The sequence below is a fragment of the Nothoprocta perdicaria genome, unplaced genomic scaffold (assembly GCF_003342845.1).
Source record: "Nothoprocta perdicaria isolate Ctin4 unplaced genomic scaffold, notPer1 scaffold_38, whole genome shotgun sequence".
NCBI lineage: Eukaryota > Metazoa > Chordata > Aves > Tinamiformes > Tinamidae > Nothoprocta > Nothoprocta perdicaria.
In genome coordinates, this window is record NW_020455621.1 from 558993 (window position 1) to 574224 (window position 15232).

At 39.6% G+C, this 15232-nt stretch overlaps 1 protein-coding gene across 1 annotated transcript in view; it reads right to left on the reverse strand.

The window, feature by feature from the left end:
• Nucleotides 1–9790, reverse strand: part of LYST (lysosomal trafficking regulator) — a 57074-nt gene extending 47284 nt beyond the window's left edge. Inside the window, exons 1-4 of the mRNA XM_026044703.1 lie at nucleotides 9720–9790; nucleotides 8060–8258; nucleotides 5100–5190; nucleotides 1470–3552 (exon numbers count right to left, since the gene is read on the reverse strand). Of these exons, the coding sequence (XP_025900488.1) occupies nucleotides 1470–3552; nucleotides 5100–5190; nucleotides 8060–8251 (2366 nt within the window). The 5' untranslated portion in view covers nucleotides 8252–8258; nucleotides 9720–9790. The remainder of the gene's footprint in view (nucleotides 1–1469; nucleotides 3553–5099; nucleotides 5191–8059; nucleotides 8259–9719) is intronic.
• Nucleotides 9791–15232: the final 5442 nt, after the last annotated feature.

Here is a 15232-nt window from a genome sequence, read left to right on the forward strand (position 1 = left end):
ACAAAAATACAAGATGGACAAAGGGTAGAATGTATTTAATTAATTTGACACTTTTCCTTTAGTAGTACCTTCCTCCTACCTTTTATTAGGGACTGGAAAGCTTAAATATCTTCTCTGCTCTGCCCCTTCAGAAAGTTGATTCCTCCTCAAATAAAATTGAAGCCTTAGCATACTTGACTAGCTATGCCTATTTTACTAGCATATTTTACTAGTATTCCATGACCACAAAATCTCTGCAATTTCGTATTTATATGAAATACCTTTCAAACAAGTGTTTTTGCAGGCTTTTTGGCATAACAACTCCAATGTTCAATGGAGTATATCCAATGTTCACCCTTTAGTATATCTGTTTTCAAGAATGGTTTGCCCTTCTTTCTACTCCCCATCCATTCTATTTAGTTGTTAGAGATGCTCATCACAAATTCTTTAAGCTGTTTCTTGGTGTATCATGTATGCTCATAGACACTCATCTCTCCTACCTTCCCATTACTTCCCTGCAGAGTCAACTTTTACTACAAGTCATATACTCTTAAAAAAATTTATGTCCTCACTTGTGTATCTCTATCTTCATGTCAGCAATAAATAGATAACTATAAAATTCTTTCTATCTCAACTTCACTACTTATTTCTTCGCTACTAGAGTGTTTGCCCCCACCTTCCCGCCAAAACATGATGTGTCTGATACAGTTTTGGCAAGCTAAAAACACRTGAGATAATCCTTCAGGAAAACTGGAATGTTAGCCTATTCCTCATTTTTGTTTCAGGTAACCCTAATTCGCTTCAGTTTTACAGGATTCAAGAATGAAATTAACAGCTTTTCCAGGGAGAAAATACATTCTCATTCATATTCAAAAAAAAAAATTCCAGTAATTTTATTACACAACTATTTTGTCAATCTSAATAATAGAAATAAATTTTCAATAAATAGAAAAAAACAGACTTTTTGGTTTGGTTTTGCCTTTACAATTATGCTTATATGAGGACTTTGTAAATTAAGAAGCAGTGACTTCARGAYTACAAATAAGCTTAACTTACTCTTYAGATTAAGTTTCTGTGGAACTGTATTTCAGCAGGAGCAAGGAAACAGGTCAGAAAGCAGTTTAATTCCTACAGCAAAGTCACATGTGAATCTGTTCAACATTCCTGGGTCACTTTAGCATGAGTAATTAAGAGGCAAAGAGTGTGGCACATTAGAAGCAAATGCAGCTTTCATCTATACACTGACTTCTTGAAGCCTCTATCCCATCAATATGGACCCCTGGCTATGATTTATCCTTCCACTGGCAAACCTGAATCCTGGGGACTGAATCCTACGTTATTGAGGCATGTATCTTGTTTACAGTCCTGCAATTTCTGAGTGCAGCAAACAATGCAAGAAAAATTTATGTGGTAATCACTAACACATACAGGGTTCTGTATTATACAATTAGCATACACTCTATTAATAAGCAGAAATCTCACTCACTAACCTGGATTTAAGCAACACGGGGAGTGTCTGCAAATAAATCTGAAGTACTTCATAAGGCAAACCCTGGCTCTGGTAACTGCACGTGTGTTTGTCAGCTGTAGTTATTCCAACCTGTTGAGCATAGCAAGCCAACTCAACACCTCTCTGGAGCACAGGATTATAAATACAGTTATAAAGTTTCCATTGGACCACTGAATTTCCCTTTTGCATCAAGTGGCATATATGGCTTGCAAACTGCACGCCACGCAGYTTGTCTTCTTCAAAAGCAAGGTCCCGATAAGCCTCCAGCGCATCCCATCTCAAGARCATATCTTCAGATCCACTGCTAGGCAGAATCCCCTGCACCCTGCAAGAGGGACTAGAGGCGAGAGCAGCATCACCAGCGTTGCCTTGCAGGGCACCTTCCAGCTGAGCAAGTTGCTCACAGTCAATAGTACATATATTGCATGAAGCCTGTATGATTTTTGGAGACACATCAGCTCCACCCAGCTGATCCAATATAAACTTGCTAAGGATGTTCAGTATGTGCTGCTGGAAGTTCTTTAATATTGGTAACTTGGAAGCATGAAGCAGTGGGATAATCACAGACCTRGGGTCCATGCAACAGCATATTCCTACATTGTGCATACCCGAGAGAATCTGAGCACAGGTAGTGCTCAGAGAGACCYGCTGCAACAAGTGCAGACACTGGTGTGCACAAACAGCGATGCAGCAGCAGCGGTCAGGATAGTGAACTTCTCCATCAGCTGCTTCAAAYGGGCTTTTGGAAGCTTGGTTTTTAAAAGCAGATACAGAAAGGCCGGAAAGGTCTCTGTGGTGGTGCATGAAGTGCGAGTACTCACACCGCCTGTGCCGCTTTCTCGTACACACCGATTGATGAAGCTGCTCCGACTTCACCTTTTTGACAGTGCTGATGATTTTCATAATGCTGTTGATCAGGGCTTTCAAGTGCTCTGAGGCTTCCCCAGTCACTCCCTCATTCTTCACGCACAACCATTCCATCTGAAGCACAGTTACTTCAAATAGCTTAAATCCCTGATGCTGTATGAACTCATGAACCAGGTCTATAGCTTGACTAAAGTAGAACGGGTTGGAGGCTGCACTCTGCAGGCAGCAGATCAAAATCTGCAAGGCACCCTCCAGTACCTCAGGCAGAAGCAAAGCTCTGTGATGATACCTGGAAAATACTAAGTCATCCCGAACCTGCTGCTGTAGTGCTTTTCTAGGCCCTGGAACAAAAATATCAGGCTGCTTTCCCAAATAATTTCTGATTTTTAACGCTGCTTTAAGTAAATCTGTTAGATTTCTGCGTAAGTTGTCAGGCATTGTTTCTGTACTGCTAATATCTAAAGACATAAGACGAAGCACTGTTCTAAAGAGCATCCTTTGGATCAAAGCCACAGGTTCTTCTGTCCACCCTGCAGAAACTACTTCGGTTTCCACGCCACTACCCACAGTGCAAGAGTCCCCAAATCCTGATAAGAATTCAGTTAAGGTGGGTATCACACTAGCTGTAAGAACAGAACTGTGATTCAAAGCAACATCAAATTTGCACACTTTTTCTAGGAGTGACAGTAAGACATGGCATAAGTCAAATGGAGAGTTGTCCACATTGCTCTCAGCAGTCACTGCAGCTGGCTCATTCAAAATCTCCAGCTTTAAATCCTGTGCTGGAATTTGGCTGGAATTTTCTGGGTTAGAGGTATCAGGAATAGAATTTGATACTGCTTCAGCKGGTAGGCCATCACTTCTCCCTACGAGGTAGCTGTCCCTAGGAGGATGCGTTACAAAGGGCTGCAGGAACTGGGACCGTTTGCGTTTCAGGGTGACCGTAGCCTTGTCATCAGAATTGCCCTCTGAATCTGAAGTGGACAGCTGAGACCTTCTTGCTTCTCGCACGGAGTAACGATGGGTGGTCTTGCGAAGGCGCCCGCTCTTCCGAGACCGCGGGTTGAGCTTTGCGGCGGCCTGAAGGGGAGAGCGGCTGTTTCCATCTACATCCAACTTGTCCTGAGTGGATTTCACAGAACTCGAAGTGGTCTCTTTGGTCAGGCATATATCAACTGTAAAGGGTAGATTGAAATCTGTTGCAATAGAAAGACACAAAAGCGACTTAGGAGCATTAGGAAAAAAAGACATATATTACATTTAAGTATTTTCCTATTTAAGTATATGCAACTTCAGAAATATGAAAAAGGTTATTCATTCTTGAATGAATTTCATGGTCATTTTAAACAGTGTCAGAACTGTATCTGGGTGCTCTGAGCAATAAGGATCTAGCATATATCAACTGCAAGTTTTTAGAAAATATGATMGTTTACAGTCCCACAAACTCGCAAAATTAGGACTGCCCATCCTACAGATATAGCCATTTATTACACTTAAGAGATGYTTCAATATGCAAACATGATGCTTTCATTGTATCACAGAGGCATGGCTATGTTGCTTGAGGAAAGATCATCTGCTTTGGAGGAGAAAAGGAACCAAAAGTACTTGAAGAAATAAGGATATTCCTTGCACAAAAAAGCTACCAGGTACAGCAGTATAAATGAAAAAACAGTCCAGAAGAACAGAGCTCTTAGTACACAACAGGACACGCTGGTTTTATTGCATCAGGACTACTAGCTAGCAATCTGTATTAACAAAATATGTATGTTAAACACAGTACAAAAAGCAAACATCTTAACCTGTTTACACAATATCATTTAAAACTAATTCTGGAAGGGTCAACTTCTCATAAGATGACTGAAGTGTTTTTCATTCAATCACTCTTGCATGAATGAAAAAGATGCAGCTGAGCAAGCAGGGTAGTTAATCACATTAAAGTACTATMAATTTCACCCTTTAAATACTGTTAACCTGCAAATGCTAACAGCACCTTACATCTGAAAGACTTGAAAAAACCAAGAACATCCAGACAGCTTCAGCTGATAATCTTACAGAGCTTAGACAGTGKGAGCCTCTGGATTTGTTGCAGCTTGTTTTATCCTCTAATCAAAGCAAGCACCAGAAAAAAAATACATTGGCGGGTTTACTTCTTGCACAACATATTTTTCTTTTATATCTTCATTCTGCATTACCTCTTTCATTTCTCAGAACAGGTCCACTGGCCATTTGACCCTTGTCATTTAAACCCTCAAGCAGCATAGTTTGAACAGCCTGACTGTTCATAATCATTCAGTATTAGTCCATATTCAGAGCTAACTGCCTTGATATCACCATCCTTCTTAAGYTCTTAAGAACTTTTGTGCTCTCTCCAACATCACCAACAGCTTCACATTAGTCCAAGAATCACACACACTTTCAAATCCCCTTTGCCTCTCACCTGCAAAGCCAAATAAAACCTCATGACCACCAGTTCCAGCTCTRTGGTATGTTGCAACCACTCTCCTTCATACTGATCAAGGGCCTTTGCCTTTTCTGTACAGTCTTGGTTTTTCTTGTATAATGATAGAACATAGACATTTAAGCCGTTTTGTTTGTTTGGTGGTTTTAAGAATCCAGCATCTATATTCTAGGTGAATACTACAATGGTTTTCTACCCTATCTGGGAATCCTAGGCTCTGTAATGATACAGATAAAATACACCATTTCCCTCAGATTTCCAAGTAGCCTAACAAATAATGCTTACCTATTGCTTTTTCTTCTTTGACAGGGATTTTCCACACCAGTGGTAGAAGTGACAGGAGGAGAGTTAGAAGTTCTTCCCGACATGTCAGCTCCTATGTTAGGAACAAAGGAACTTTATTTTCCATGACCCATAATTTAAACATTACCCTGATCTTTTTCTCTAAGTTTTTCTTACAGTAAGCTCCCTGTGTCTTACACATTGGAAAAATAACCTAATTGCTAAGAATGTTATAATCATTAGTTTGAATCAATCAGGTAACATCCAGAATATTTAATCACACCTTTGCAACTATTACTATGCACGGCTCTTCAAACCCTGTTTAAATAACACCCCACCCACAAGATGACAAAACCCCACCAAGTCAAAAGCAAATAACTTCTGTTCATTTAAATAAGGGTGGAAAAAGGCCCAAGAAAAGTCTGAAATGTCTGCAGYTACAGAAGTATATAATTTTCAAGAATGTTGTGAAGCTTTCCACTATCCCCCAAATGATGCCTTTAAACAAAGGAGAGCCTACATTCAATTGATACTAGCATCATCTCACAATGTGAAGGCGAACTTTTAGAGTAAGTGGGGAAAATCAGTCAAAAAACCCAAAACATTAAAACTCATCAGCCTTACTGAGAATCAAAGTCGAGCTCAGAACCTTAATGCAAATGCAAACAACAGAAGACAAAAAATTCAAATATGATTATTTTATTGGATGCTAAGCACTACTGTAAAGTCAAATATCAAAAGACCTACTAAGTTTGGCACAGACTGAAAGGTGACTTGAGCTTTTTGTTAGTTAGCCTCATTCAGGGCTAYGCAGCTGAATCCTTCTCCAAAATTCAAGTAATGAAAATAAGAATGTATGAATAATATGTGAATATAAACCTAAATAAGCTAGAACATTTTGGTAAGAAGCTTGCTCAGCCTGCTTGTAACGGGAACTGAATACAGGAGTGCCTGTAAGTGTTTGCATATACCCTTATCCACAAAGATAAGACCACAGACCATAAAATACATTTAAAACTGAAGAGGTTGGATAAAGGTGAAAAGCTTGGTATTAATCTTACAAGCTATGTTAGTACTGCAACTTAGAGGGTTTTTTATTTAAAAAAAGCGATATTACAACAGTTCTCTGGCTAAAATTTTTTTAAAAGTTGTTAAAACACAGACCCTGCTTGAGCAGGGCGTTGGACTAGATGACCTCTAGAGGTCCCTTCCAAACTCAACCATTCTGAGACTCTGTGTAACCWATGGCACCAGCAAAACCATGGTTTGGGATGGTAAAGCATCATATACAGAGATACATTTCTTCAGAACAGCTTATTCACCTAGTTTGGTTCAATGATCACTTCAACACCRATAAATCAACTGATATTCTACAGAAAATAAAAATTTGTTTTTCCTCTTTCAACATTTTGACTAAGACAAAAACACCAAGTTCAAGCCCACTAGGTTCTAAAGGCTAAACAAGAAGGAACACATGACGACCCTCAGTTTCCCCACTACAGATTAATAGCTCCTTTGATTATTGGATTGGCTTTTTCCACGTATACATTTGTGTTTCTTGCCGTTTTAAACAAAGTAGTTTTATTCAGTCAACTTCAGAGCCTTCTCCTGGCAAAATTATGTCACTGAAGGTGGTTAGGAAAGGACTGAAAGTACCTAGAGATCACTTTTAACATTACATTCTCATTACAGGATAGAGACCAATGGGGAAAGTTAGATAGGAGCCATCCATTCACACCACAATAGACAAAAACAACTTGTCCTCAGAATTACATTTATCTACCTGAAAACCATTTTGCTGAAAGCTACATCAGCTACCTTTTTATAACTTCTTCAGAAGAGCTTATCTACTAGTTTTCCAGCTGCTGAATTAATCAGTCAAAAAGAAAACATAAGATGCAAGAAGCACTAAATACAATATCATATCACAATTAAAGATCTATTACTACACAGGAAATGCCTAAAAAAGGTGAATTGTTTCACCGTACACTATCAACATAATTTTAGACTTATAAAAATAGTTTCAGTTATCGATACAATTAGACCTGGGAAGTAATTTTTCCAGAGTTACTTCCTGCAACTCACTTCTGCTACTGAAGGCCTTCTCAGCAAGACAGAAAATGATTAGAAATAGGAATAAGCAATGCAACATTCAAAACCATGCTCAAAGTGGCAAGAGCAGGGTAGCAGGTTTCCATTTCAGCAGAGGGAAAGTGGGACACTTAGGGTAAGAGGAACACATATCAGGGAGAAAAAACAAGATGCTATGAAGAATTGTGTGCCAATATGCTGGTCACAAGCTAGACTTTAGCACACAGAGGAATATATAGGCCCATACATAATCTATCTCCTTTTTGGAATAATTTTCATTCATTAAGATTTTTTTCCACTTGTCTTTAAAAGAGTTAAAGATATTAAGTAATACAAACAGACTGGCTCTTCCTTATTCAAAAAGTACTTTCAGGAGCTGAGGTCAAAAAAAGCTGCTCTCATGTTCAAGAACTGCTGATACACACTGAAAATATACCTCATAGCATTTAAATCAAATTAAAATATTCCCCTTCCTATTCAGCTATAGGCTATCAACTAGATGGGTCTTTTCAAAGGAAGAGCTGTGAGTTTACCCTGCAGATTGAGTAAATACTCCTTCCTCTTTCAGCTTCATGCACTGCCTCTTTCCACCCAGCTGCTGCAGCAAAGCTTACCACATGGCTTAAGTCAACAGTTTTAGCAGCTACAWGTTTCACCTAGCAAACAAGATATATAATTAGCCATGTTTCATCTTCCTCTTCTTGGTGAAGGAAGTTATTCTAAATTTCTAGCATTCACAATTAGCCTCCTCCATCTCCACAAAAAGCCACAAACAAGAAAAGAAGCACCAAGAAGCGTGCGAGTCAGGCAAATACCTTTAATGGAATCAAAGCTAAAAACAAAAAATTGCCAGCAGTGATAAAGCCTGTTACCTGATCAATAATGGAGTTCAGTGTGGTAAGCAAGATAAATCCACGGCCTTGAACCAGGTATTGTCCCAGYGCTGCCATGTGAGTTTCTTCCTCTTCATCTTCCTTGGCCTCTGCCCTCTGGACCACAGCGTTGCAGAGCCTGTTGACATCGGTCAGGAACTCCCGTGCCAGTGAGTTACTGCGACTGCTCATCTCTGAGCTAAACCAAGGAGAAAACACAGCATTGAAACYGGTCAGAAACCACCTCCCTTATGAAAAATACTTGAAGCTTGAGGGTGGGGAAGTGTTTCATCCCACTCTTCTCCGAAGCTTTGAGAGTTTGTAAGTCTGAAGGATGAATATTCCAGTGTGGAGAGGGATCAAGGGGAGAAGACAGGTCAAGATTTGGGGATTTCACTGTCTTTGGTGAGACTTTAGCTAATAATTGGTGATCCCAAATATTCACTTTATATGTTAGGTGAAAGCACATGACACAGTGTTCCTTCCTACTGCATAAACTGAATGACTTAAATCCAGTTTTTCCTTGTAACCTACACGAGAGCTTCAATCTTCAGCTGCTTCTAAAAGAGATTTGACTTGAAGAATTTGGAGGAAACAGGTAGCTATTATACAGCACTGTACAAAAACCATGTTCCTCATTCTTCATTTGAGCACATTATCTTCTACACTGTTTTATATTCCAAAAGTATACAGATSGTTTCAAGGGGAAAAAAATGAGTTAAGATAAACATGGGAGTTCCATAGACTCRTAGCTTTAGATTTAGCAACCCTCAGAGTGTTTCCTTCAAGCAAGATTAATTGAATGGGTGGCAGTCATTACTGCTATGTATTTAATTCAAGATATGATTCTACTGTATGATTTCAGGAAAAAAATCACTGGTACATTTTTCCAAACTAATTTGATTGTAAATAATGCACATAAAGCATTCATACATTTTAACTGTTCATTGCAGCTCATAAAACACTTATTTTGTCATGTGCCACTACAGTAGCATTCTTTGCCTGGTCAACAATAGTACATGCTGAAAAGCTTCAAACAAGTAAAAAACAAAATGCAAGAATCAGCTCCAGGAGACAGTCCAAGGCAAAATAACAGAYAAGAACCAGTGACAGCAACTACAGGACCAAAATTTAATACACATACCCCCCTCTTAAATGAATACAGCACTGTTCAGCTAATTGTTTTTCCCCCCGATATGAACAGCTTAAATAAAATCTTGAAAACCTCAGAGAGGAGAGMGCCAAATGTGCTAAAGTTCATTTTAAAAAATAGGTGGATTAATGCAGCTGGATCAGAAAACATCTACATATAATCACTAAAACAAAAGTTCTTCAGATATTTGCAAGCAAGAAAGAAACTTTAAGAAGTCTGGGTAAATACAGGCACATGAAAAACTATTCTGTGTCTTTATTTGTTCTTCAGCAATTTAATCCAACATAAGTACAAACGTGCACAAACCTAACAGAGTAACCCTCTCARGGAACAACACTCTGCCTATAAGTTACGCGCAATGCAGAAAGATCAAATTCAGACTGGAAATAAGAAGATCTTTGGCATTGTGCAATAGATAAAACAACAGTTTCAACTGAGGGGAGGTATTAAGTTCATTATTTTTAGGTGCACAAGTGTTCTTCCTAGTAGTAACAGGAAGATTCTTACCAGAATTACTTTGSCAGGTTTCAACACATGTATCTTCTGTTTCTAAGAAAAAGCGAATATATTCTGGAAACACCACCCTTGATTTACCTGTTGAAAAAAGAAAAATATAACATAATATGAAGTTCATTTATTTTTCAAATTAATTTTAGGTTAAATCATTTTCAGCTTTAAAATTCATTCTTTTTTTTTATAACTTACACTTCTGCACATAAGGTATGTTCTTTTAATTAAGCTCAGTGCACTTTTTAAATTGTAAAACCACCTAGCTATGTTAGCTCACACATTTCCTTGTAGAAACAACATCAAATTTTTAAATCTTCCCCCCTCTCTGTATACACATTGCAAGCACTGACAGCTCTGGATACAAGTACTAGGGCAGCAAGAAACTATAAATGATGCAATCAGGTGTTGATATAAGCCTTTTTCTTCTCCTCTTTATTTTGTTCTGACACATTAATTTKCATTGTCTTACAGCTGTAACTGTAAATAGCAAGTTTAGAAAACAACCACTTCTTAGGTACTTTACTCATTCTGTCTCCATAAAAGCACACTAAATAAAGCAGTTTAAGACTTAATTTTACCCTTCTACCCGTTATCCCGCCATACTCCTAGTAGGAGATCAGAACAGACACTGCACTTGTTTTTCCAGAAAGGGTGGTTTAATCTGCCCCATTTTCAGCTGCCATTAGAGCTGATAGAGAGAAGATAATGGTACAGAGCTCATGGTAATCTCCTAAATGGCTCCAGAACAGCAAGATACAGTGAGATTGAGCATATGCTTTAGCAGGAAAAAAAACATGCGCCATCCATGTCTCTGCAGAGCACTAGCTTATTTTTAATCTGTAACAGCCACATAAAAGGGATTGCTGCAGGGAGCCTGTTTGCAGGAAGGCCCATCATCCAGGACTCTACAATGATCAACATCCTCCCATGACACTCAATGGCAATTCACAAAAACACGAGTTCAAGTGCAAGGCAAGGAGCCTCACACAGCCCAAGTCGTTATTCCTCTTGGCAGACTAAACTGCCTTAGAGTTGGTTGATTTTTCATTTGAAAGCTTTTAACTTATCATAATGTCCCCTCATGTCTTTAGAGGRCATCCAAGCTAAGAAAAAAAATGTAAAAACTAAGCATATTTTAATCCTCCTGAAATGTTTTTATTTACTTAAGCAAGATTGAAGTGCTATTTAAATGTTTTGAGTTCCCAAATATTACTTTCTCTGGATTGTTAAATATTTTCTCTCCCATTTTCTAAAGAGATACTAACAATGGAGAAATCTAGGTGATTATTTTTGTAGTCTTTCCACRTTCTTCATTACTATTTTCAAAATCRTGTTCACGTATTACTTGGCCAKRCTATGCTAGCAGGGCTCATAGTTAATTCCAATTTTTAACACGGCTACAGGATATTTGTTTGGTGTCGTCAAGTACATTTTAATAAAACTAGTTTCTAATGTAGCCTTCATGTTCTCAGCAGCTGGATCTAAGAGCAGGGCAGACATGTGCCTACRGGAACTGTCCAAACACCCATTTACTGACATACTCTAAGGTGGCAAATTAAGTAGAATCTTCAGCATTTCTTCTTAATACATTAATTTTACATAACTGAAGTAAATCAGATGTTTTCATTTCACTGTGAAGAAAATTTAAAAGATATGCTAGATAGTGCAGCACTTCTGTTTAGCAGGACTCATTCAGACAAGTGCTTGGTCCTCCTTTGCTGCACCCATTTCGTTCCCTGTGAGCAAGACCCACAACRGACTTGACAGCACACATGAGCCTTTGCCAGCAGTTTCAGATATAACCTGATTTTTCACTCAAAGATAGTGTCAATAAAKATCAAAACAAGAAGAAATAATTAAGAAGCTTCCAAAAACCAGAACAGCAAAGGCACACACTACACACGCACGCACACATGCCACCTTCTCCCTTTGAGGCCGGCAGCCAGCAAGCAGCACAAACCCCACAGCACAGTGCTCTGTGAACAGGCACTGCGTGCAGAGTTAGCCCTCTGATGCCAACATTGCTTTTAATCCCAATCCACCCAAGAGATTTTGGTTGTCGGTCATCCCCTCCCGTTGCAGGCCGCAGCGCGGGGACATGGCGCCCATCTCGGCCGCCATTTCCTGTACGCTGAGGRAGGCGGCGGCTGAGGTGCAGGCAGCAGCTACGCTAACGCATGGCACAGAGGGTTGTGGTTTAAAAACCACAGCTCCAGGAGCTGCGGTGCCTGGCCACGGGGAAACTGAGGGTACAGAGAGACCAGCTCTGAGGCTGGGTGTTTACTACCTGTCTGTGGAATTTATCCAGATACCACCTGAGGTGGGAGGCCCTGGACAGTCACACCCGAACTCCAGCTGCGAGAGAGCAGGGAGCCGCCTGCGAGTCTTGGTTCACCGGGGCTGTGGACAATCTTCATGTGAATGAGAGATTACAGCTCTGGAACATGCTGTGTGTCAGAATGTCATATACCAACCCCTTAAAAATAAACACTTCCACACACACCCTTAAATAATTCCACCCTACTGAATTTTGTTTTTAAAATATAACTTAGTATTGACAATCCATTTTTTAAAAAGAATCAGTCACTTAAATGCAGACATCTGACATTCACATAATCTCTCCTTTTCATTTATCTCTAGAGTATCTACATAATTCAAGCCACAATACCCCTGCTCCCTGGTCCCTTTCTGTACCAGGCCTTGACAGACACATTTTCTATTTACTGTTCTGGTATAAATTGCTTTCCTGTACTTGCAACTCTCATTTCTCCAGACTTTTTTTTCCTTCCCTTTCCCATCTTTAAGAATTTGAATACTTTAAAATGCTGGGCCAATGTGAAACACCTTGCACTTACATTAGTGAGTTTTACATCCTTAAAATAAAATCCTAAAAGCATTCTTCAAATATTTCTAAATTCTGGTAYAAGGAACAATTCTAGCAGTGTTGAACACCAAATCACAAACTGAGGACCAGACGGGAGGCTCTCTAGCCTCATGACAAGGCAGAAACCAGCAGAGCAGCTTGAGGTGGCAGGCAGTTCGTTCCAYGCCGTGTCCAAGCTGATGTGCGTGACGCACACGAGTCACCTGCACGCCCGAGCTGCTGGCAGCTACATCACCTTCACTAAGAGCAGGCAGTCTCAGCTACAGCACCACAGAAGCTGCACTGTTTCCATACGCCTACAGAAAATAATATACTTACAACAAATCCCTTCATAGATCAGGGAAACAGAAGGGGAGGGTGCATGAGTACCTGAAGTGCTTGATTTCATCAAATTCCCTATTAGTTTTTCCAGAGAAGTTTGCTAAAACCCTTCTACATCTAAATCCTAGGACATAATCTGTTCTGCCTACAGTCTCTCTCAGATTATTTTGCAAAGTTTTCATTTATATGAGCAGAAATCAGTTATTTCTATTGCACTTGTTTTGGGGTCAAACTTGCCATTTAAACTCAGGTTTCTGTTACAAGAGAGCAAAAGGCATCATCAAGAACACACGAGCACATTTGGACACAAAGAACAGACAGTCAATCATCAGTTTCTGCAATTGTAACACAGGGACTGTCAAGTTTATGAAAGTAAGTTCATCTTGTTAATAGCAGGCACCAAATATGGCTGCCTTAYGTGTAAAGAAATCTTAACAGTACAAAACCTAAGGGAATATTACAATTAATTTCACTATGCAAGTTGAAGAAAAAAATAGAAAATAAAAAGGCAAAAAAAGGAAAATAAAATAGGAGAGCAAAAGAAAAAGGGAAGGAAATCTGCCTGACAGCCTGTAGCAGAACTGAGCACTTCTYACAAAGTTGCCTTAGGGGCTGTATTTTGGTGGTGAAACACGTTTCAGAATGAAAGACTGCATGGGCATTCTTCCCTTTTTGTCCTTTTGACATCACTCTAAACTTCCTGAAAGGTTTAGAACAGCTAAAGACAGAATAGCTAACACTGCAGCAACACAGAGTCCACCAGGGAACTACGCACCTGCAATTCAAGATCATCAGCAAGCTAGAGATATTTTTGATGCCTTGTTTAACTATGAGTCAATCAACCAAGAGCACAGCTTAAAACAGTCTATAGAGTGCACAATTCCTAACCATGTGACAATGCTCCAACAGGCAAAAACAAGAGCAAATCCAAGGGGGGGGGGTGGCGAGGGGGCGGGGGGAGGAAATCAAGACAGACGAGTTGTACCAGACAACGCTCTGGTTCTGCAGAAGACTTCAGACTAGTCCAAATCTGCCTTTTTCCTAATAATTTCCTGCTCTCCTTTGCTGTCATTAAACTATGTCACGAGAGAGATGGGGAGAGGTCATAGAAGCAGGCAACCTCCTGACATGCAGCAAGGCAGCCTTGCTTCAGCCACTAAGATACTCATGGAAAGCCACGTAATAGACAGTGTTTATCACAGTTGTGCATATGTACCCATTTTATGAGCAGACTATTTCTGACCCAAGTCCTTTATTTTATTAAGGAGTTAAGCAACTAGCATTTAGTCTTCTTTGCAAGCCAGTATACCACTGCTACCACTGAGCAAATCACTCAGTCTCCCCTCAGCCTCAAGAAAAAAGTGCAAGATAAATGATTAGCACTTGTGGAAAAACAGCATATGCACTGCCTTAACTAATTGGTAAAACATTTGCCAAGTTCATAACATGCTAGACAAAAATTAATCAAGATGGAAAAAGTATTTTGAGCTGTTCATCTCACCCACCTGTGAAGCTTCTCTCACAACACCAAGTGAGCACCCTGCTTCCCCACGGATTTTTAGCTTCCTGAAAATATCTGGTCTCATTTATGCACTGCTGCCTGGATGCTAAAAATGATACTGAATCAAAGCTCAGTGTTTATGATCTGAGAATTAGAAGATTTTTACTTTTTATCTTATAACAATAAAATGAAGTTTAAGATACTTTAATCTGTCCTTTCTGAAAAAAATAAATGGGAACTTTCCAAAATAGCTATCAAACTGCTACACAAATCTGTAATTATTAGGCATACCTAGACTGTAGGTTCCTAAGGATACACAGAATGACATTAGATGAACAGGCAAGCGAAACAGTCTCAGAGATGTTGTATTAATGGCAGAGACCCCCATCTGGCGTGCCATGCTGAATGTAAGGAGAGGGAAATAAAAAGGTGTTGCCCTATCCCCAGGTTATCATTTGCCATCTATCTGCATGTCCTAATGACTTTTGACTATTTTAAAAAATTAGACTGTTGAATAATAATTTCTTTGGGCACAAAAATGCTTGTTTCAAGCTAAGCTGGCAGTTCGAGGACTGTCATCTGGGTCCTGTGATTTATTCTGAGCTCTGGGCACAACTGTCTGTTTCTGAGAGGGCAACCACTTCCAGACCTTCTCCAGTTTGCAGCATCACTAACAACAGCAGCTATGAATGAATGGCATAAGCACTAAAGGACACACCACACTGTGTAGCACTAAGGTACACCAAAGTACAATAGATTAACAGGGGTCCCCCAGGGGTCAGTTCTTGGTCCGGTCCTGTTCAA